The 24,973-nt window shown below is 48.1% G+C and overlaps 1 protein-coding gene across 1 annotated transcript in view; it reads left to right on the forward strand.

Annotated features, from left to right (window-relative positions):
- DYNLT2B (dynein light chain Tctex-type 2B) overlaps positions 1-24,973 on the forward strand; it is a 200,606-nt gene that overhangs the window by 127,068 nt on the left and 48,565 nt on the right. The window contains exon 4 of the mRNA XM_069617487.1: positions 5,453-5,516. Coding sequence (XP_069473588.1) covers positions 5,453-5,516 — 64 coding nt within the window. The remainder of the gene's footprint in view (positions 1-5,452; positions 5,517-24,973) is intronic.

Raw genomic sequence — 24,973 nt, forward strand, 5'->3', positions numbered from 1 at the left:
CCAAGCTGATGGCTGTAGTGCAGCGAGCCTCAGGAGAGGGGGGATTCACGTCTGCCCTTACCTGGACGACTGGTTGATCAAGGCGAGTTCACCCGAACAGGCCCAGGGACATCTGACCATGACCTGCCACTTCTTACACAGATTGGGCTTCTCCCTCAATTACAAGAAGTCACAAATGATATAATTCCAAAAGCTCCAGTTTATCGGAGCAGTCCTAGAAACTTCCTCGGGGAAGGCCTCACCTCCCGAGGTGAGAGCTCTACACATTCTGCAGATGGTAACAAAGTTCCAAAATGTCCAGCATCTGCCGGCCTTCGATTTTCTGAGGTTGTTCGGCCTCATGGCCTCCTGCATTTTTCTGGTGCCAGAGGCCCGATTGAGAATGAGATCCCTTCAATTGGCCCTCAGAACTCAAAGGTCTTAATCTTCAGGGGATATGTCAGACCTCCTACAAGTTCCGTCCAGATTGGCTCAAGATCTTCTATGGTGGACTTGCAAGGACAATATCCTCAAGGGGGAATCTTTTTGGCAATCATGTCCGGAGATAACGGTGGTGGCGGATGCCTCACTCACAGGATGGGGAGCTCACACCAGCGATCTGACAATCGGCGGTCGTTGGTCTCCATCGGAGTCCAAACTTCACATCAACCTGGTGGAGCTGAGGGCAATCAGACTAGCGCTGGTGGCCTTTCTGCCCTCTGTAGGGGGAAAGAATGTCCTGATAATGACGGACATCACAATGGCCATGTACTACCTCAACAAGAGAGGGGGTGTAGGGTCACTACCACTGTGCAGAGAAGCAACGCAGCGCTGGTTCTGGGCAATAGAGAAGGAATCTCTCTATCTGCAGTTCACCTAGCCGGAGAGAAGAACACGGTGGCGGACTCTCTAAACGGGCAGAGCACAGTCTCTGAGAGGGAAATAGCTCAGAAAGTCCTTCAATATATCTTCGCCCTTTGGGGAACCCCTCAGGTGGATCTGTTCGCAACCAGTGTCAACCGGAAGTGCGATCAGTATTGCTCAAGGGAATTTCCTCCAAGAAGAGCTGTAGGGAAGCGTTCGTAGTAGACTGGGAATTTCCACTTCAGTGCTCGTTTCCTCCATTCCCCGTGATTCCTCACGTAATCAGGAGGTTGAGAAAATTCAGGAAAACCATGATCCGAATTGCCCCGGATTGGGACAAGAGGACGTGGTACCCGGACCTTCTGGACATGTCCATCTGCCCTCCAATACGTCTTCCACAAAGAGAGGATGTCCTCTCACAAGAGGAAGGTGGGGTTCTCCATCCAGAGGTCAAGACACTCAGCCTTCACGCATGGTTTCTGAGAAGCTGAGACATAAGGATTGGGATCTCCCGGATGACGTAATGGAGATGTTGCTTTCGGCTCGATGGCCAGCAACAAAAACCTTGTACCGGTGACGTTGGAACAAGTTCAGTAACTGGTGCAAGGACGAGAATGTGGACCCATTCCTATATAATACACCTATGGTACATTCTTTCCTTTTATACTTGGCCCATCTGGGGCTTCAATACAAGGATACCTGGCAGCGTTGTCTATTTTTAATTTTAAACGCTCCTCAAAGAAGTGTCTTACTTCAAGATGCCTTTGATTGTACAGTTCCTGAAAGGTCTGACTAATGTGTACCCTCCAGTCCCATTTCATATACTCGTGTGGGATTTAAATTTAGTTTTGAAGTTCCTTACATGCATTCCTTTTGAGCCATTGCACTCTTGTCCGCTAAGGCTCCTTACTTGAAAGACAATCCTTCTAGTGGCAATTACATCAGCCCACAGGGTGAGTGAGTTGCAGGCTCTTTTGTAAGCCTCCTCACACCATCTTTCATAAGGACAAGGTTATTCTTGGAGTCAAACCCTCGTTTTTGCCTAAAATAGTCTGACTTTCACCTGTCGCAAAAAATTACTCTGCCTTCTTTTTATCCTCCTCCTCATGCAAGTAAAGAGGAAGAAAGACTACACAGACTGGACCCCCAAAGGGCTCTCAGTTTATATATCGCTAGATTGGCAAAATTTCGACAAAGTGACCAACTTTGCGTTGGAGATACTGGATATAAATTGGGACTAGCAGTAACAAAACAGACATTATCCAGATGGATAATTTTGTCAATTACTGAATGCTACGGATTAGCTGGAAAAGAGCCTCCAGATGGGCTAAGGGCTCCCTCAACTAGGAGCATGGCAACTTCGACGGCTCTCCGGAGGGATGTCCCAGTGCAATATATTTGTGCAGCGCTTCTATGCACCCTTTTGTGAACCACTACTTTCTAGATTCCACCTCATCACAAGGAGGCCTATTTGCTAAGGCCGTTATACAGTCCATGATTAGTATTATCTATTACTCCCGCCTTCAAATTTATACTGCTTTGGGAGTCTATCTAAGATGAGGAATACGTGAGCGGACACAATCGGTTCGAAGAACAAGTTACTTACCAACTGTAACGTTCTTTCGATTGGATGTTCCTCCCACGTATTCCTCATCGATCCTCCCAGCCTACCCCGTCGTACAGTTTACGTCAATTGCACTCCAAATTCCTTGAGATCTTGAGGTCTAAAGAATGCCTGGTCAACTACTCAGCTGGGTATATCGAAAAAACAGAACTGAATTCAACAGGCGCAGCTCGATCCCTTTATACTGCGGATGACGTTGATGCTTGACAGCAGCACTCGAGGGACATCGACACTGCAACCTCGAGCACAGCGCCCCCGGGTGGGACCTTTTATTTCCTAAGCAGCAAGGCTGAAGATACGAATATATCTAAGATGAGGAATACGTGGGAGGAACATCCAATCCAAAGAACGTTACAGTTGGTAAGTAACTTGTTCTTTAGCCTCAACCCCTTCTCAAACACGAGTCTGCCAGTGTTTTGGATGGCGATCTACGAACACTAGTGAATTTCAAAGACTTTAATAAGGCGTCCTGAATGGTTATCATAATTGTTGCAGGGTCATCTTCTCTATTCATGGATTTGTTAGACCTCTGATATCAAACAAGTGCTTTTGGTCCAGTTTTAAGATCCTGATTTCCTAGTTTCCTACTTTCTTTTGCTCACCTGCCCTTCTGTGACCTTTGCAGGGAGATTAGATCTGGTGCAGTTATAGCTCATCTGTGTCCTTGGGGTGGGGTTGTGGTTACCTTACTTTGCCTCTTTTGCAGAGGCCTGATCAGGACTCCATAGAGGGAATTGCCGGTATTACTGGCACCGGTAACACTGGTGCCAGCAGTAATACTGGCTGTTTTTTGCCAGTGGGGACTGATCTACCACCAGCTCTTGGCTGGAGGTAAATCGGTTAACCCCCACCGGCAAACTTGTAGTTTGGTGGGCCGGGAACGTCCTGGTAAACTGAATTACCTGCACGTTAATTCCGGACTGCCAAACTTGATGACCTCTCTGGTCTTGGATGCTGCAAATGATTTCTCTTGAAGTTTTTTTCTTTTTGTTTTTTTTGCATTGTGGGTTTGGTGGTTATCTTCTGTTTCTGGGTGGCCTCATTTCAGGAAATGCCTTTGGGATGGGTTCATTATCAATCTCTAGTATTTTCTGTGTGTGTAAAAATAACCACCTATTCAGCACTGTACACTTATACTCAACCCTACAGGTGTTAAAAGTATCTCTGGAATGCATGCTTCTGCATGTGTCTCTCAGTGGCTGTACATGGATGAGTAGCAGATGAACTGAGTTTCTCCTCACTTATTCTTGTGATAGCAGGTACCTCTATTGTTCTGTGTGGCATTTGCCCGGCTCCACTTTGAAGTGACCCTTTTTTCTGTGGATCTTAACGCAGCTTACTAGCCTTACTCCTCTTGCCACTGCACGACCTTGGATAGGCCAGGAGTGCATCTCATACTGCTAACTTTCTCTTCACTGTCTGCTCTCTTCATTGGCTCACCACAGCTCAGTCGGCTTCCCTGTTCCTCAAATGACGCATTGTTGCTGCAGCCATTGCTCTTCAGCAGTGTTCCGGGCGAGTGAAATGTTGGTCTGCTTGTGGTGAGGGAGAGGTGTATTATTCGGTCCTGGCATCTCCGATCTGCAACTTGGACTTGGAAGAAGAGGTGGGGGTTTCATAGAGCTTCCATGTCAGGAATCACATTCTAATCTTGGTTAATGGGGCTATATGTCATTAAGAAAACTGACAAGTCATGGCTGCAAGGTTTTGAATGAAGCATAACTACTATCATTGCTTTGAGCAACCCCCCAGTTCATTGTATTTCATCCTGCCACGCCATTACAACGGGTATGCAAATCAGGGTTGGGCCTACTCCAAAACAGGCAGGCCAGCCCGAACTGCTGGTCATGTCGCTTCTACACGAGATCACATGAAACCGACACCTTTCCGGTTCATCAATGAGTTGTAGATTGGTCTCTAGGCAGAGCCAGATCAACATCCATATCTGGGCTACACACCTCACTTAGAGGGACTTTTGCCAAAATGAACATTGATAGCTGGAAAGTTTTGAATAAAGACTTATCATTGGCATTGCTCTGGGCAACCCTCCGAACCGCTATTTTCCAGCTGCCATTCCACTGCAGGAGGTGAGGAATCCTATGGAAATCAGGCTTCATGCTATCCCAAAATGGAAAGTCTAGCCCAAAATGTTAGGCAACATGCTTTTTGCTTGAGGGCCCAGACATGATTCGGTCTCATTGGGTATCATTTACTTGGGACAGCAGGCGTGGGGGGAGGGGGTGTGGTATAGGGAGGGATGTCTAGGCATTCCCGGCGCATTCAGGCTGCAAAACTGAAGAATGATGGCTAGAAGGTTTTGAATGTATCCCAATGACTGGCATTGTTCTTCATTTTTACCCATAATGTGGCCATGCAGATGTTTTGGATTCTATCGCCCATGATCCATCACCACTGACTGTACTGTTTAGGGACAGTGGGAATTGAAAGTGTGGAGAGACATAATGCGAAACCAATACCTTGTTTTTTTGTCAGCCCTGCTATTATAGGTCACTAAGACCCGGTTTGCCCCTTGAATAGCTGCCAGAGACCTATAGTTGTAATATTCTGCTTTCTCACTGCTTATGCTGGGTGGCATTGGTCAGGAGAAGTATTGCCCTTCAGGGGTATGTGGCACACTTGTAACGCCCACCTACCCTCAAATGAACTGTTAAGTAAATGGAGAAACTAGGACTGGTTCTGACTGTTGGGCTCACTGGGCACCCATCACTGTCTTCTCCTTTTCCAGTTTGGGGGTATGGGCCCCTTTTTCATTCCACTTTCATACCAGTCCTTCACAAACATACAGCTACTTCCTGCCCCTCTCTGGTACCAACCAAGGATCATACCCTCACATTATGCCTGTTTGGTTGCCTGTTGCCTCTGCAAAATAAATGCTGTGTTTGTGACGTATGATCTGCATTAACCGTATGTGTTGAAAGCAACCATGGTCTGTTAGTAAGTGTAGCATGTTTTTGATTTCCTTAGGATGGCCGCTCGATGCTTCTGGGATGCCGACACTGATAGCTATGCTCAAGATGTTTTCATGAATGTAAGTATTTGATTATTATAAATACTAGCCATAACCCCCACCCCTGCATTGCCCGGGTCTGCAGCTGACATTTACGTGGGGGTCTGCTATAGGCTTGTGTATGTTAAATTGGGTCCTATCTTCCTATTTGTGAAAAATCGTAAAATCGTCAATCTCCTGGAATCGCTTTTACGGATAGCACAGGGCCAGATCCCGCTTTACCCCTGTGCAGGTTGAATGGGCGGGGTTGCTCAAATTTCACTATCGCCAGTACACCCCAAACTGGTATGCCGACCTTGGGCCACATTACAGAAACTTTGCACTGGTGCAAATGCAAAGTTGCACGGTATTAGCGCTGCAGCAAAGTTGGCCCTATTTCTAAAAATACTGGGACATATAAGAAAACTATTTCACCATGACACGTTCAGTTTAGTGTGGTATAAGCACCCGGGCGAAAATTGCCTTAGTGCAATAAAGATACATTTTCAATACCTTTTTTCACCAGGGCAGTTTGCCCTAGTGCTAATACCATTTCGTGTTAGCATTAGGGCAAACATTGCCCTGTTTCAATAATAAGTGAAAATGTATGTTTTTATCTCTCACAGAAGGGGAGCCATAGGGCCTCAATGTTAGACCTGGATTCATCCAAAAGGTGCGTTAGATATTCCATATTGTATATTGCTCAGATCTTTGCCACCCACTCCCTTTCCCCAGGCATGCACAGGTTCTTCCACAATTGGGCTAGGCAACATCTAGTGGCATTCAGCATGATCTGCAACATATGCCCCTCATCCAACTCGGTCTTCTCCTCTAACCATACCCCAAAAAGGAGAAGCCACAGCAAGAGCTCCCTGTGGCGCCCTAATTAATGCCAGATCCCTAGTAGCACACCCCACAGAAATAGCAGATCAGTGGCGATGATTATGATTTCCTTGCTATCACTGAATCCCGCCCTCCTCTTAGCTATACCGGACAACTATGAAATCATTAGAGCAGACAGAACCAACGCCAGAGGCGTTGTATTGCTCTCGTCTACAACTCTAAGTTGCCCATGAGAATTACACTCTCCCGCTATGAGTTCATGTGAATTACTTGCAGCTAAACTCACCATCTCTGACAAAGACACCCTTACAATCCATCTCATTTACAGACCAGCAGGTCCTATCGGATCATTTGAAGAGGACCTTTCTGCCCTCCTTTCCGAGAACACCAAATTGACCTCCCAAATACTCATGCTTGGAGATTTTAATTTAGGATTTAATGACCTCAATGATAACCAAGCCCTGGCCATTGCCAACGTATTAACCGAACAGGGGCTCAAACAAAGAAGGACCCTAGCTACCCACGACAAAGGGAGAACCCTCGACTGGGTTGCTGACTATAACTGCATCACTTCTATTATATCGATAACACCCTTAATCTGGACAGATCACTATCTGATATCATTCACTGTGCCAGCCACTACCCCTAAACCGAAGGTTATTCCTCTCGCACCATCCCTCCCCACAAGGAATAAAAAGAACATCACTGCAGATAAGATCATTCCACTTATCATGCCGACTCTCGACCTACTTTCTAACTCAACTAGTTCAGACAACCTCGTACATGCCTATAATAATGCCATGCATGACAAAAGCCCTTCATACAGTTGTGCCACTTAAGTTAAGGAAAAGCAAACCAAAAGCCCATCTGAACTCTTGGTTGACGACCCTACCTAAAAACTCTGAGAAAGGAAAAAAAAGGAAGCTTGAAACTCTATGGAAAGTCAGCCCTACTGATGAAAATAAAATCAATTTGATTAACCTAACATCCCTTTACAAAAAATTAATTATACGTGCCAAACATGAATCTTACAATGAGAGGATTAATAAAGCCAGCTCAAACACTAGGGAATTATTTACCATCCTCAGGGAACTGGAAGCTCCCATCCCACAGATAGATGACTGCCTCAAGGACAAACCTTGGTGAACAAGCATACAGAATGCCCTACAAAATAAAATCTCCCTACTTACTCCAAAGCGAAATTGCTGACAAAAAAGCCACTCTACCTAGCATAGTCAAACCTAGCACTACTACAACAACCATAAATAAACCCCCCAACCAGTTAAAATTTTCCCAAGTCTCAATCTATGAGGTTGAAAGTCATTCTATCACTCAAACCGTCTAATTGCCAAGGAGACCGCTGTCAGGCACAGATCATCAAAGACGCGGCCGAGACTTCTCGCTTTTCATAACTAAACTTATCAATTCCTCATTTACCTCTGGCACATCCCCTGCAACCTCAAAGAATCTTGGGTCTTACCCCTCCTGAAAAAAACAGACCTTAGATCCCTCTATCCCGACTAACTACAGGCCCATCACTACTGTACATTTGCTACTCAAGATTCTCGATGAAGTGGCATATATTCAAATTCAGGATTACCTAGAGTCAAATCATCTCCTTGGAGTCCGACAATCGGGCTTCAGACCCCAGCATGGCACTTAGACAGCATTAATAGTCTTAAAAACTCAGATCGACGAACTGAAAGACAAAGGAAAAACAGCCTTGCTGCTGCTCCTCGACCTCTCGCTGCGTTCGACTTGGTGGACCACCAAGTTCTCTGCAACCACTTGTCCTCCGCAATGCACTTCTCACATAGTGCCATTCTCTGGATTAAATCCTTCCTCAAAAATAGGACCATGCGAGTCTTCTCACCACTTTCAGCAGCTAACCCAATACCTATAACTTGTGAGGTTCCCCAGGATTCTGGTGTTTCCCCCGCATTGTATAATCTATTCACAAAGCCACTGTTCGATGACCTAGATCATCTGGGTGTCACCTACACTAACAATGCAGATGACACCCAGATCCTCATACCCCTATCGGGCGAATATGAAAGGGACCTGGCTTTGGTGAATAAAATATACCTTATCATTCAGGCATTGATGGCCACACATGGCCTATGCCTGAATGATGACAAGACCGAGTTGCTAATACTTGGCTCCATTTCTAACATCAATAAACTAGGGCAGAATTACACCACCTTCAACATTGATGGCAACTCTATCAACGTTGCAAAAGTAGTAAAAACCTAAGGTTTTTACCTAGACTCGGGCCTCACACTCAATAAACAAGTCCGCTCCCTAGCGTCCACCACAGCCTACACATGTAAGATGATTAGAGCATGCAGACCATTCTTATCGAAGGTAAGTTGCACTACCTTTGCGAGAGCGCTCATCTTATCCAAGTTGGATTACTGCAACGCTCTCTATCTAGGGGCCAACAAATACCTCATCAGTAAAATCCAAACCCTGCAAAACAATGCCTTAAGAGCCGCTCTTGGTATACCCAAGAGAGAACACATTTCACATCTGAGGAGACTGACCAAATGGCTCAACACCAAACATAAAATCCTGCTCAAAACATTACACCTCATGCTTAAATGCCTCAACCATATAGCCCCGATTTACCTCTCCGAGAGAATCAACAAACACTCCTCGTCCCGCCCTACTAGGACCATCAATTCAGCACGCCTATTGGTACCTAGATTTAAGCTAAAAAGGGAAGGGGGGGGACTAGCTTCCTGGTCATGGCAGCCCAGGCTTGGAACGCCCTACCCTCTCCTCTGAGAGCAGACCAACCCTTCTATATATTAAGGCGCAACATTATAAACAGGCTTATCACCAATGACACCCGTGGCCAACCTTAGTCCGGCATAGAACACACTGGAACGTAGACTGTCTCTGTTCTGATCCCCAGGCTTTCTATGAAGTCTCTCTTTCACTCTGTATGTTGTATATATACTCCTGCATATGTGTTTACTGTATTTCAAATGCACTTTCTGCACCACTATAACATAACACATGACATTACAATTGGCGGTGAATCCCCCAATGGGAGGAGAAGATTGGTTCAGTGCGCCATGAGGCCGCTCAAAGTTTGTCCGGGCTCACCTCGATTCCTGGTACTGTTCCTATTGCTCCCACTTCCCCCATATTTTCAGACACTTCAGTGCACCCCCAAGCTGTATAAATTTGCCTTTCCAGGCGCGCCTCTCCATTTCATTGGTCCATCGGTCTATGTTTATCCTGTCTGCTGAGCCCCAGGTAATTGCCGTTAGTCTCTTCCCCAGCCCCAGTGCCACACTCAGAAATGTTTTTCCATATTTAGTAAGGTCTGTTTCGCCCCCTATTCCCAATAGAATGATCTTGGGGTCCTTTGGGATTGGGGCGCCCAACACTCTGGAAAGGCGCAATAAGCACGTTGTCCAAAATTCTTCCAGCACCCCACATTCTCAGATCATATGGTAGAAGGTGCCCTCTGCTCTTTTGCAGCAGAGGCAGGTTGTATCGTCGTCTCCCCCCCTCTAGATATTTGTGTCCTGGAGTAGTAAGACCTGTGTAGGATTCGGAGTTGTATCAATCTGATTTTATCATCTATGCCAATGTCTCGTGGGGACATTCATTCCTCCACCCATTCTTCTGCTTCTAGTGCCCCCGGGTCTTGCTCCCATTTTCCTCTGAGGTGTGTGAGTTCCCTAGAACCAAAGGAGTTGATCGCCTGGTAGAAGGTGGAAATCACTTTGGAGGGGATTCGGTGTGGGAGGGTATTTGTCTCCAGAGGGGAGCATGCAGGTATGTCGGTGAGGCTCTGAAATTGGGCTCTGATAGCGTGTGTAAATTGGAGATACCTAAAGCGTTCCATGGGCATTAATCCGTGTGTCGTTTTCAGCGCTTCGAAGTCCCTCAGCCTTCCTTCGTGAACAATGTCTGACAGTGTGGATATCCCTTTTCTCTCCCAGGTGTCAAAGTGGCCCATTCTCTGAATTTTGGGAAGGTGTGTGTTGTGCCATAAGGGTTGGATCAGGGTTGGTCTTCCCTCCCAACCAATGTGTCTATGTATTTCCTTGCAAATTCTACAGATGTGAAGGGACCCCCTCGGGACACCCTTCAGACTCTTGTTGTCGTAAAGTATGTGTAGGGGGCGGGAGGCCGGTATCTTATTTCGACCCAGATGTGTGCGAGCGTTGGATCCCCATGCAGCCATTCGTTTGCCACTCCTGCCTGTGCAGCCCAGTAATATATACGGATATCGAGCAGTCCTATGCCCCCCTCCCACACCGATCGGCGGAGTGTTTTAAGGGCAATGCAGGGCTGTTTCCCTCCCCAGAGGAACGTGCGTAGGGACTTATCAATGTCTGTGACTGTGGCAGCCAGAATTGGGAGTAGGGCATTTTGGAGAACATACAGAAATCTCGGGAGCGCCAACATCTTAAATACTGCCGCCCTGCCCAGGAGTGAGAGTGGGAGAGATTGCCAGTGAGAGACGTCATTCTCAAATTTTTTCGTTATCGGGTGCAGGTTCAGTTTGAGGAAGTCACCTGGTGTTGCACTTATCTGTATACCCAGGTAGGTAAAGCCCAGTATTGAGACAGAGTATGGGCAGGGTTCTGGGATCGCTTCGTCTCCCCCTTGAACAGAAGTGTTGGTATTCCTCCAGGGTCCTGGTTACTATCGGACAGGAGATTGCTGGTTTGCTTAGGTAAATCAGGAGATCATCCACGTATAGTGGGACGCGTTCCTCACCCCCATTGGCCAGGTGAACCCCGTCCATTGTGTATCAGTACGTAGCCTAATTGCCAGAGGTTTAATGGCAAGAAGGAATAGCAGGGGCGAGAAGGGGCAGCCCTGTCTAGTCCCCCGGCTCAGCAGGAATGTCCTGGATGATTTCCCGTTGACCCGCACAGATGCTACGGGGAAGTTTGACCCATGACATTAAGTAGTGCCCAAGTACACTCCATTATATCCCATAGGGCGTCCCATCCCACCGAATCAAAGGCCTTTTCAGAGTCGACCACAAGGAGGGCTAGCGGGCCTGAGATCTCAACTGCCCGGTCTAGGGCCACCCGGACCCTGCGGAGGTTCATTCTTGTAGATTTATCCGGCATGAAACCGCACCGATCTGGGTGGACCAGGGACCCGATCACCCCGAGCAGCGTGTTTGCCAGGACTCTGGCTAGTATTTTAGCTTCCCCGTTAATTAATGGTATGGGCCTGTACGAGGCACAGCATTCTAGGGTTTTCCCAGCTTTGGGAATCACTACAATGTTTGTTCTCCAGAGGTCCGCGGGGAGGTTGCCCTGTTCTCTACTGCGGAGGAACATGCTATGCATGTGTTTCTTCGTTGTTCCGCTCAGTCGTTTCCAAATCTCCATCGGGAAGTCATTGGGGCCAGGGGTCTTCCCCATCTGTAGCTGTAACAGAGCTTCCCCGATTTCTTCTTCAGTGATGCCAGTATCTAGTTTTTCTATTTGTGGTCTGGAGAGTTGGGGGATCGTGATCAGATCTAGAAAGTCTGGGGTGCTTGGTGTGGGACCCTCTGTTGGTGGGGAGTATAGTTGTTCATAGTAGTTTGCAAAGGCCTCCACGATATCGGAGTCGCCCGTTAGCATTTCCCCCTCCTGGGTTTGAATGGCCCATACTTGCCCTTTACTCTGTTCCCATCGTTGTAACCAGGCCAGAGTCTTGCCAGCCTTGTCCCCCCGCTCATGTATCTGGCTTCGAACTTGCCACTGAGTGGTTCGGGCGTTGTCTAGGGCCCTGTCTTTCAGGATTGCCTGGGCTGTCACTAGGGCGTCTTGTGCCTCACGGATTCCCGCTTCCAGCAGTTGTTCTTCCCGCTGGGTTACTTGGGTCTCCGCTTCAGTGACTGCCTCATTGTGCCGTTTTCTGTGAGCAGCTACCAAGGAAATTGCCTCCCCCCACAGGACAGTTTTGAATGCTTCCCACTGCACGGTTGGGCAGGCAACTGCCTCTTCATTTAGGTCAAAGTATTCCGACATTTTATTAGTGACGTCTTCCATTATTTCCGGTATCCCCAGATAATGGGCATTTAAAAGCCATGTGGGATCCTGCTTATGTTGTATACCTTTAAGTTTAATCAGTAGGGGGAAGTGATCCGAGATCCTTATTGCCAGGAATTCTGCGGAGACTAGTCGGTGGGCCCTGTTCTTTGGGGTGAAGATATAGTCAAGTCTGGAGAGGGATCTATGCGCGTTGGAGTAGAACCAATAGCCCTTCTCTGATGTGTGGATTGTCCTCCACGTGTCCGATAGCCCCATTGCGTCTGCAAAGGTGCGCAGCTTGGTCGGGGTGTCTGCTTGGTCCCCTGTGTGTTCTATACTGCACGATTTCCATGACCTCATTAAAGTCCCCACCTATTGCCCACAAGTCCGCCCGTTCCTCTAGCATTATGGCTTGGAGCTGGGTGAGGAACTCCGCCGTCAGCATGCGGGGTGCGTACACTGCAGTAAGGCCCCAGGTCTCCCCCCACATCTCCCAGAGTACCACCACGAACCTGCCCCGACGGTCCGTTCTCACTCCTTTGGTCTTAAATGGGACCCGCTTGTGCAGGAGGATAACTCCCCTGGAACCTCTGGAGAACCCTGCAAGGTATGTGTGTGGGTAGTTGGATTTCCTGGAAAAAACGCTGGTAGTACCTATTAGGTGAGTTTCAGTGATAAATGCAACGTCTCGGGAGTGCCGGTTAAGGTATTGGAGTACCAGTTTTTGTTGTAAACACGACCCCAAGCCGTTCACATTCCAGGTCAGCAGGGAGATCTGTCTCATTTGTGTTACATCTGCGTGTTTCCTACAGTGTGGTGATTCTGGAGGATGTGGTACGTCTTCAATATCCCTGTCTTGTGCAGTGCTTTGCTCTGTTCCGGGCTCCAGTGCCCCTTTATTATCCCTCTCGCTGTACTTTCGCTTTTGTGTACTTCATATGCAAACCTTGAAACTGTAAACTTAAGGTCAGATTATTTTGAGTATAAGTGGGAATACATGGGCCCCTAAGGCATACCAACTCCCCTTACTTCTGCAGCAGGGGTGGTTCCGGTTTGTTATTTCACTGGTCTGGGATGCCTTTTGTGTCTTTGAGCCTTTTACCTTAATAACTAGAACTCCTGAACTCCCCCCCCCCACCCTGCAGTTCCCACCAACCAGAAGCACCTGTCGCCCAAACCAAACGAACCATGAAACTAAATTGTGTGGGTGGTCAGAAGGACTAGCTGCCCCAACTCGTGCAACCTGTAACTACTCTGAATTTAAGTAGAAAATCTGCCCAAGAAACCAAAAAAAAAAGGGGGGGCGGCGCTCCCTTCACCTCCTCCCCGCCAGGGCCGCCCGGCCTCGAAGTTTCTTCCTGGTTCTTATGAGCCTCGTTCTGTGTAGCCGGGTTCTCATGTGGGCCCCTTTTTGGCCGGTATCCCGGCCTTCCCCTGTCCGTCCCACGTGGTGGTGTAGACTGCTCAAGGGGTTGGCAGTCGCCTTCGTCGTTCCTGCGGGGTGTACCTCCTCTCGGGCTGACGGGGCGTGGGCTGAGAGAACCTGCGTTTCAAGCCATTCTCAGGTCTCCCGGGGGTTGTGGAACACCTGGACCACACCATTCTAGTACACTTTGAAGGTTGGCATGAAGAATAGCGCATACTTTGGATGAAGGCGCTATATAAATAACACATCATTATCATTACTTAATGTTCAGGGACATCAGCTTTTTTTTGACAGTCTCATACGATTGCAGTGACTTCTAGACCTCTCTTGTGTAGTCAGGGAAGAAACAAATCCAGTTGCCATTGTAGGTGATTGGGCCCGTTGCTCTCGCCATCTGGAGGAGCGTGTCCCGGTCTCTATAGTTCATAAGTTTAGCGATCACTGTGCGCAGGGGGGCCCCGGGAACCGGTCTGCCTGTCGGGACCCTGTGCCCTCTTTCAATGGAAAATAGTTTTGAATGTTTTTTAGGGGCCATCGGTTCTGCTAGCCAGTCCTCCAGGTAGAGTTCCATGGAGGGTCTCTCTTCTTTCTCGGGCAGACCGAGAATGCGAAGATTGTTGCAGCGGGACCTTCCCTCGCTGTCCTCGGCTGTGTTTTCCAAGAGGGTGATTTTTTGTTCCATTTGTTCCCGTCGGTCCCCTAGGTTTTTAACAGTGTCCTCAGTATCAGATATTCTTTGTTCTGTGTCTCCTACCCTGGAGGTTAGGTTCCTCCGGTCCTGTCTCAGGAATGACAGCTCAGCGGCCAGGCCGTCAATTTTTGCCTCCACCGAGGTCCGGGAGTCGCTGATGGCTGCCATGTGTGTAAGCGACAGCGCCAGACCTGTGCCCCCACTCATGGCGTCGTCTTCCCCCTCGTTTGTCGGTCCGGGGAGCCTTGGAGAGGTACTTTTTGTATATTTGTCTATTTTATTCTGCATCGCCCTTCTGCGGGCTAGGTCCTTCCCCATTCTTGGTTCCGTCGTAGTTTCTCACTTCGAGTTGTTCCCTGGACTGTGGGCCGTTGTGCCCCGGATCATCTTGGCGATATGGTCACTGCTTATCTTCTGTGTCCAGAGGGTTCCCGTTCGGGCTGTGCACCCTATCCGCAGGCTGTTTTGCTGGCATACCCCCCTCTGGATTGTTTGCAAGGCTGTGGGTCGTCATGTCCTGAATCCCCGGAGTGGGGTCTATACAGCTGGTATGCCCCCCTCAGAGTTGTTCAATGGACCACAGGTCGATATATCTTGAGTCTCTGCCTAGCTTCATTATCTGGAGGGTTCCCCGTTCGGGACGTGCGCCCTGTCTGCCAGTCTATGCTTCTGGTGTTCGTGCCTGTGTGGGGTGATGGCCGTAGGTTTTCTCCTGTATGGCCAGGGCCTGTCTGGGCCAGGGGCGGTGCGCCAGACAAGTATTGTCAGCCCGTGTTCCTAATGTTCAAATCAAATATGCACTGCTTCAGTCCCCTGGTCGGCATAACCCGTGCAGTGAATTCTATGCCTGTCTGGAACGCAGACCTCATACTTCACTGGTGTGGGGTGGCCTCTGCCCTCATAGGCTGCAGCAGTGTCTGGCCGCGGGGGCTGTGGGACCGGTTCACTCCTCCCCTCCGTCACCCACAGGTATAGCTGGCCTCCGGACCTACCTCCACAAACGCCAGTTGTGTCAGTGGGCACCCCTCAACCCGGTCGCCCAACCGCTCGCACGCAGCGCACAGGGTGGGAGGGTGCCTGGCTGCAGCCCTGTTGTCGTGGGTTCTGACTGATTTTGCAGGGCTCTGCCCCTCCTGCAGTGTTGGTCACCAGGTGGGGCCCCCGTTGTTCCAGTATGAACCTCCAAGCCGCTGGTGGGGGATGGACAGTGTGGCCCGTTGGCCCGATGTTCCCCTCAGAGGTAGGCGACTTCCGCTGGTGTTATCTCCATGTTGTGGTTGGGGGTAGGCGGGGTGCACACTGTATGTATCCCCGGCAGGTATAGGAGGCCCCCAGGCTTATTTCCCCTGCTGACAATTGCGCCTGCGGGACACCCCTCGACCCGAGCGCCCAGCCACCCGCACCCACTGCACACGGTGGGCGTCGGGGAGGGGGGACCCCGTGTAGTGGCGGTGTGCCGGGACTCATCGAGTTGGAGGAGGGGGGCCCCAACGTGTGTGTGTGGCCGCAGGCGTCGCTTGGCCGCTGCACTCCGGTTTAGTTGGTCTATGACTTCTGAGTGCTGTTAACCGGCCTCGGGAACACGGCGGCCATTTTGTCCCCAGCAGTGCTCACAGCTAGCCGCTAGCCGCAGTGGATCTTGAGGGCGGTGTAGGAGGCCTTAGACGGCTCCGACTTTTGTCAGGCTTTCAGGGAGGTAGGCGCGGGTACAGTTCCCTACTTGAATGTTATTTTGGCCAATTTCTGCTCCAGGAATACGGCAGGATTTTACAGGATGCGGGCGGCCAAGGCGGCTCGACGGAGAGTTAGATCAGCATCCGACGCCCCCTGGTGCCTCCTCTCTCTGTCTTGCTAGTCTTTGGTGGCTAATTAAGTGTTTGGGATGTAGGGCTGTAGAATTCCAGGTTCATTGTCTTTGACCTTTGTCACAATTAGATGTCATAACTCTGTTATGTCGCTTCGTCAAGTTGGGTCTGCTACATCTCGGGCAAAGGTGATTTTCAGCTGGGGCAGGGGCCCTTGGGCATCCTCTCCGAGTCCCAGCTAGTTGGAGACTCCTCCTTAGATCCGGAGGAGAAAGGACCAAGCGTCTCATGTCCCTTATCTCTCTCTTCCCAGTTAGTGAACCTCTTGTTCTGCTCTCTTAGGTTGAGGTAGTTGGCTTTTAGGCCGATCTTCACGAGCTGAGTGGGAGGGGTCTGCATGCCCACTGCTCCTTGGAAGAACCTTCTCTGTTGCTGAGCGATGGCCCCTTGAAGCGGCTCTTGAAGTATAGTTGGACACCTTCCAGATTGAGTTTGCCGCACAGTTCCATCAGAGTTTATTTCTCAAAGGTCGTACCCCAGCGTCAAGAGGTTCGCAATTGCGTGAAGCAAGATTCGTTTTAACACCGGAGAGTCAATATGGAGAAAGGAACAATATTTTCGCCCATTTGGGTTGGGTTCAACAATCTTTGTCGTCCGAGTAAATTTGTCTCGAGCTTGCAACGTACTCCATTAGTTTCATTTAAAAAAAAATAAAAAATTATTGAATTTAGCTGAGAAAACTCTAGCTTTAAAAAAAAAAAACAATCTCATTTGTACATTAGATAAAAGTACTGTTTCATTATAGTTGCCCCATTTAGAATCAGATTGTCCTTAAATCCAAGACTCTTTCCAATTTGAAGGTTCGGCTAGAGTGTGTTTTTGTTACTTTGTGAGTTTGAGTCTTTCTGTTTGCTCCAAGTTTGTGTCCTGGTTGCTCCCGATCTGTTTTTTCATAGTCATGGGGAATATATTGCTCTTTTTTGCGAGGATCCCGTTGGTTGTGGTGCTTATTAGACGCGCTGTGTTGGAATCTTGCACGTTCTTCCTCGTGGTTATTTGTGACTTGGTCTCAATCTGTCTTCGGTCTCGATCTTGTATCCAAGGAGGCGTTCCACTTGCTGCGTGATCTTCTGTCGCCAGTGCCACTGGGGGAGCGCGTAAAGCCGAAACTCCCTTTCACTTTATGTATTATTAAGTGTTTTTTATCCATGGTTCTAAAATTAGGAGACGGCTGATCGATGATCATAATATTTTTTTTGGGCTCGAGGGACGATGCGCCTTCAGGCGAATCATCCGCTTTCCTTTTTTGATGTGGCGGGTGTATCCGTTCCGGTTCGTAGTCTTCTATCGTATAACGACTCAGTTCCATCAAGTCGATAGAATGCTCCTTGGGCTCTTTATCAACAGGGTATCTGATTCAATTTCACTCTCTAGACATTGTGGTCCAGTTGTCTCTCTTTTTTTGATGGATGTGGGCCTTCTGTCGTTCTTTTACGAATTTTAAGGATCACATCTCTTTTTTCTTTTATTACTTGACTTGTCAAGGCTTCTGTTTGTTTAGAGTGGGCTATTCGCTTCGGTGGCATTTTTTATCATCTTTGCCTGGGACATGTTGGGTTTTTGCACAAAGATTCTGAAGGTAGCTGGTTGAATGCCTCCTGTCTTCGTACGATCAGCTTGTCTTAATTCTTGATTTTGCACAAAAGCTTTTTGTATCTTATCCATAGGGACTAAGGCAATAGAGCCATTGGTTCTCAATCTTACTGTGGGGGATTGCTGTGCCGAGCTGGTCAGTTTCTGTTTCTCACCTTGTAAGGTTGTGCATCAGGTGGTATCTTGGTGACTCTTTGTTTGGTCATAGTGGGGTCCATTAGGGTTTCCAATCTAGTTTCATTCAATAAGATGGGAGGAGCGACCTTTAGATTAGATTATTATCTGCATCCTTTGTTTGGGTAGTCGTAGACTTTTGGTTCACTTTTGTTAAGGCCGTAAAATTAAAATCCGTGGCCTGGGGAGCAAGCGGTCATATTGGAGCTTCCTTGGCTTGGGTCTTCCTTACTGGATTTTCAAGTGTTTTGCCGTTACATAACCTTCAAGGTAAGACAGTTTTGTATGCATTAGAGCCAGCATGGTAGTTTGGTATTTTAAGATATCGTTCAGTGCTTCGTAGAGCTTGCTGAACTGTGCCAATGCTATGGTGACAGTCGACATTATGGTTAACAAATCAGGCTTTTTAGACGGAAATTCTTTAGGCGTTGGGGTAGAGAGCTCACTCAGTCTTCTGTTGTGAGGCGGTGTTCTCTGGGACATATGATGCTTAGGTGTACATTCAAAGTGTTTCATAGATCGGGCTGGAGACAACCCATGATCCTTTGGGAGTCTCTGTGGGATCTGTGGAGTTTCAACACTGCTTTCTCTTAAGTCAGTGGTTTTCATTGAGCAACCAACCTGCTGAATCAGGCTTTTCTCCCAACGTTCTGGGGCTGGCTGGTTAGACTGAGTGTCATACAAAGGAAGAGATTCCCTGCTGACGGGCCTCAAGACCAATTTGGAAGTGTGCGCAGGTTCTAATGCGGCATTTCGGATACCTGGGGTCATTGTTATTACGTTCCGAGTGTTCTCCTCAGGTTTGCTGAAGTGCCATCTTCGGGGAATGGATTTGGGCATTTTCTGGCTTGCCGCGAGTTCCATTCCCATGGACGACTTTGCTGCTGGATCTTGGCCTATCCGTAGGAGGTAGCTAGGCTGTGTTTCGTCTTCAAAGCCTTCCAAAATCTTGGCATCCGAGAGTTCATCTGCTACCCGCGTGGTCATTGCTAACTTTTTCTTAAAGAAATCCTCCAGTATGTTAGGTGGTAGCGGTAAATGACAAGGCAGGGCCAAAGTTGCTTTTGTGTTTGGACATTTTATTCTGAAAGTTGGGCGTGTTATTTTCCTCTGGTTCTTTGCTTTCATGCAGGGTTGTGGATTTGAAGTTGGTTATCCCCCTGACCGTAGTTGTTTCTTTCTGGGCTTAATACCGCCCTTCATCTTGTCAGGCGCTGAGCTAATCGTAAGAGCTCTGTCTGTGTCCTCTGACAGGGGCTTTAAAGCTGCGTGTTCTTGCACAGACGATTTGGTCGGAAGCGGATAATCCAACGGCATTTTGACTGGGGATTCACTAGAAATGTTTTTTGCTACTTCTTCAGACTTGTTTAGAGCTTCCTCTGGTCTATCTGACAAAGGCTCAGGATGGTCAAAAGGGTGGACTCACGAAATCGTCTGTATCAATTATCAGATGGATGCCGATGGATGTTCTTAGTTGGATAAGGGCACCATCAGAGCCGTTATCCCCTTGGATCGACACCCGGGGGCTCGTCCGAGGCTGTGCTTCACTTAGGGTTGCGGTACAGTCTGTTTCACCCCCGCTCTTGCCCTTCACATTGTTTCTTCTCGTCGGCTCCAGAGCCGGGGTGTTCTCGGTTCTTTGTGGGTCTCTGGGAGACTGAAGATGTTCTGTTGGTTGACTGGGTTCCTTGCCCCACTCGTTCTGAGGACCGTGTAATTTCTAACTGTTCTGGGGATTTAGCGATCTGGACAGCTCAAGCCGTGCGGGCAGTGCCGGAAGTTGCGTCTGTTTTAGATTCTGTAGTTGATCGAAAAGGACTGATGTGCCCTTCTGCTGCCATTTCTCCCGAAATGTGCACAGGGATGCAGAGGGAGCAGAGAGGATTTGGAGCGGGCGGCATAGCTAAGTGAGTCAGGCGTTCTCTTACCTGGATCTGATGGCACATCGTGTCGGTTCCCAGCGCTAGTCGCAGGGTCAGCCATCTCCAACAGGTGTGACTGTGAACTTCGTAGAAGGCGGCCTTCTTCCTTTACGGCAACCATAGTCTTCCAAGGACTGCACTCGACTCAGATTGTTGCACAGGAAAGTTCAGCAAGTAGGGACTGCCAAAGACTGCACTTGACTCAGCAGTGGACTCCGCAATTCACATCATGCCTCACTGCTCTGTTTTCCGGAATACAGTGTCTCAAGCAACAAGCCATTTTCAGTTTACTTTGAGCTGTATGGCTCTGTTTCCCAGAATGCAAGGTCTCAAGCAACAAGTGATTTCTCAGTTCACTCTGGACTTTGTTTCCATTTCTCAGCATACAGCACTTTAAGCAGTGAACAATGTCCCCGTTCACTCTGGATTGTCCCAGCGTGCAGTGTTTTACATACACTGTTTCAATATGATTACTGATTTGGCCTCTCCAAAGTGCCTTTGGACTCTTACCAGACATACGATTTGCAGAATCATTCAACAATCTAATGCCTGGTCCCTTTCGATTGTTACGCTTGATTTAGCTGATGTTGTGATGAGAAGGAAAGTGAAAAGAGGAGACATTTTTTAAATTGAGGCCACATTTTGACCTTAAGCAACCAAAATGGCAGACGCAGACCAAGCAGAACGGACCCCACAGCTTCCTTTCAGTGATAATCATCAATGTTAATAAAACAATCTTAATGGAAAAGGCAACAAGACTGAATTAATGATTGGCATGCCAACCATCTTTATTCAAACTGCCCTTTGAACTTTTCAAATCATTATGGTCACAGAAAATTAGAACATATTAATAATGCACAACAGAGAAAAAAGCCAATATTTTACACTGGTTGGACACTGGCTTGCAGAGAATGTGGGATTTATTTTCAGAAAGTAGTAGTAGTGCGTCATTAGTATGGTCCCAACCAGGGGTGTTGCTAGGTCTGGAAAAGGTCTGGGGCTATGCTAATGCTGGGACTGTCGAGACTCTGGGCTAGCTAGCCTTTTGGTTGTAGCCCCTGAGATTCTATCTGGGGCTACAACCAAAAGACCAGGGGCTATAGCCCCCTCAGCCCCCCCCCTAGCAACGCCTCTGGTCCCAACGCGCTGTAGTTTGAATGACCTCTGGGGACTGGAGTCTAGTATGCTTGGATGCATATAGGCCAGTGCTTAAGATATGAGGATTGTCCAAGTTCTTGCTAGCCACCCATGTCGAGCTGGCATGTGAATTGGTGGTGGAAGTGGTCTGCAGGGGGTAAGCGAGAGAAGGATAGAAGTTGTGTGCATCTACACATTGAATTTGTCGTGAACGGTAGCTGCATTCTTATGGCAGAGGTGTGCAAAGTGTCTTCAAGCGGTGTATGATGGCAGATGCGTGCAGGTCTTCGGTGGTGCCTTCGCCTAGTTCCCCTATGCATGGAGAGAAAAGGTTAAATGCATGGTCTACATTCTAAGCAGTGACCCAGAATTAATATGACTCTAAATCACCTTGCTTTAATGTAGGGCTAAATTCTACATGCTCCTAGGATCAGTGTAAAGGTTACATCAACATTCTTATAGATTCAATATCTGGCAATATTCTACATTCTTCAAGATTCCAAGCTTAGCTAACATTCTCCATTTTTGCCTATGTTCAGCATCTTTGCTAGATGGTACAATTAGCTTAGATTCCATAAAGGACTGTTCTGCGTCAACACCGGAAGTAATATAATGGATGCATTTCGCAAGCATCTGCAATGAAGTCATGGGTACCTAGGATCAATACTCTGGCTGTATCCTTCATCCACCTAGGTTTGTCCCTGGCTGCATTCTTCAGTCATAGTGTCTGTACCCTGGTTGTACTATGACAATCAACTTTAAAGAACACAGTGTATGTAACTTGGTCACCTTTTCCAGTGCAACCACTGACCATGAGTTAGGGCATCGTGTCTTACCTGGCCATTGCTGTCAATTGGTTTTCGATGCCTGGGTGGGGCCTCCCACCAGAGTAGGGGCAAGCTGTGGATTGGATTTGTCCCTGATAACCTCCCCCATCCCTGTGCTGGTTGCCCGGGCCGGAGCATGCTGGTTGAGCCATTGAATGTGAGTGGTCTCTGGTCACAAAACTCGACTCCGGTAAAGAACTGGAGCAGGAAATACAGGTTGCAGGAGGGAAAACCCAGGTTTTTAGGGACTTCCTGATGGTGAGGTGGTCCTCTTGGAGGCGGGGGTTGAAAGGGAGGAAGTTCCAGATTGTGGGTGCGAGGGGCGAGGGCAAGAAGGAGCCTTGCTGCAGAGTTTTGGATCTGTTAGAGCTTTCTGAGCTGGGAGGCCGGGGTGTCTTGGTAGAGGGAGTTGGCGTAATCTAGTCGAGAGAAGATGATGGCCAGGATTGCAGAGATTCTTTGAGGGTAGAAGAGATGGGGAAAGATGTGTCTTAGAATACAGTGGTGATAGTAGCAAGATCTGGAGACAGTGTTGATGTGAGGAGAGAGAGTAAGGTCCAAGCTAAGGGTGCATACCAGGTTCTTTCCTGAGGTGGATGCTTCAGGAGGGTGACCAGGGGTCAGTTAAGGGATGAGTGTTGGCTTGCTGCAAATCAAGATTTTGGTTTTGCCCGGATTGGGGAGGAGGTGTTTGGCCGTCATCCAGTGGTCGATATCCATGAGGCAGGAGGTAAAGTTTGAGTGCAGAGAGGCCAGAGAGTTCGGAATCTTGAAAAGGATCTGAGTGCCTTTGGCATAGTTGTAGCAGGTAAGGTTGTGGGAGCGTATGAGCGTAGGGAGTGGGCTTAGGTAGAGGTTGAAGAGGACTGGGAGAGGTATGCTCCCTGAGGGACCAACTGAGAGACAAGGCGGGAGGGAGAGAAGGAGGGAGGATGGTGATCTGTGTGCAGTGAGAGGGGAATGAGGAGATCCATCTTAAAGCAGAGTCCCTTGTGTCTAGGGAGTGAAGTACTGTAAAATAAATCTGTAGTGTTGTATCGAACATATTTTATTTGACTGTGTAGGACATATACTATCATCCATTTTTAGGAGTGCACAATGTAATGGAAGTTTTTATGTTTTTCTTTGAGAACAGCTTTTAGGTCTTGTGCGTCCAGATGCAAATCCCCTCAACAGTGTTTCAGTGGAGAGGGAACTCTTCCTGGTAGGAAACCCTACAGATAAAGGGAAGAATGAATGGGTCAAAATAATGCTCTTCCGTGGCTCTGCAAGAGAAAACACAGCATTCCTAAACTGTGCCCAAAATCGCATCCACACACATTAACCCTATGCTCAGCTGCTTCGGAAAATGTTTTCTCTCGGCGGAGGGTGCTGTGTGTCGAGACGGCCGACTCAATGTCCCTTGAGCGCTTCCGTCTCGGCTGATGTCACCGTCGAGTACATATACTGTTGGCTACATTTCTGTTTTTCGCCACCCATATGCAGAATTACCAGCCTTGATAAGTGCCTTTCAATTATCAGACCTTAAAAGAGCGCAAGGTCTAAAGCTCGGAAATTCTACAGTGAGGTAGGTTGGGAGGGCGATGAGGAATAAGTGGGAGGAACATCCAGTCGAGAGAATGTTACAAGGGGTAAGTAACTTGTTTTTCAAATGGAGTGTGTCCTCCCACGTAGTCCTCATTTTACGATAGACTCCTAGAGCAGTATTATTTTCTTTTGGAGGAGGGAGTAAGAATTGAGAGTTATTGTTTGTCCATAATGGAGCATGGAACTGTCTTCCCAAATCTTCCTTCATTGTTAGAAGTGTCTAAACAATGTTTTGTGGAAGGTGGACCAGGTAGCTGCCTCAAGATGTTCTTTATCTGAACTCCCTCTGAAGGGCAGAGGAAGTTGCCATGCCCCTAGTGGACTGAGCCCTTAAACCTTCTGGGGATCCTTCCCAGGTTGCCTGTAGAATTCAGAAATAGCCAGTATGATCCATCTGGATAGTCTGTTTGGTAACTGACAGACCTAGTTTATGTCCTGTATAACCAATGAAAAGTTGGTCGTGCTGTTGCAACTTTGCCATCCTTGAAATATAAAAGCTTAGAGCTCTACTCTTCCTTGCTAATTTTAGAAGCACGCTTAACATCATCTCACTTACCAAAATGAAACTACCCAAGTGCAGTTTGAAGGCTGTCATCTAATGGTTCAGTAGCAATCTCCTCATCTTGAAAAGGGTGGCTTGAAACCTTGACCACTAGTGGCAGTGCTCCCTTCTGGAAACTCACTGCAGACATGACAGAAGAGGATATGCATCAACAAAGCCACAAACTAATTGAAGACATTTCCCATATTGTCCATCAAATCAAAATGCCTACATTTTTTAAAACACCCCTAAAGCTACCTGACAATGCAGAAATGACTCATTTCTTTCCTCCATTCCAATATAGAGAATAGCCCAGATGCCTTTGCAAACCATGCACTCGACTCGCCCTTCCCTCCGATCACACCTGAGATCCTATAATCATCCCGTCTCCCTTAGAAATCATTGAGAATGAAAGACGTGATAAAAACAGCCAACCAAATAAAAGCCTGCAGAACCATGGCCTGCAGTGTGCATCAAGGATCTTGTCTGTGAGAAACCTGAAGGTGTCTCATCCGCTAGTCCCCGGGCATCTGTCATCCAGGTGGCCAGGACACAGCCATCGCTATTGGATCCATTTCCTGTGGGTGGACCAGTGATATATGATGATATGATATGATATGTTATTTATAACGTGCTTAATACCCAGGAATTGAACCTGTGGTGCTCCGTGTCGTCTTGCTTCCAAGGAGAGCATGTTGCCCTTGAGCTATCCTCCCAAGACAATGGGGGAGGGCATCACCTGGGGGGACAGTGGGGGAGGCTTTCCTGAATGGGGGGTCTTCGGGAGTGGAAGTGGGACACCAACGGGGGGAGAGATGGTGCTGTCATGATGCCTACCCCCGGGGATCCAGATCAAGTCCAGCAGCCCCGGAAGCAGGCATCAAGTTATTC

Source organism: Ambystoma mexicanum, chromosome 10 (assembly GCF_040938575.1).
Source record: "Ambystoma mexicanum isolate Mex_15411 chromosome 10, UKY_AmexF1_1, whole genome shotgun sequence".
Classification (NCBI taxonomy): Eukaryota; Metazoa; Chordata; class Amphibia; order Caudata; family Ambystomatidae; genus Ambystoma; species Ambystoma mexicanum.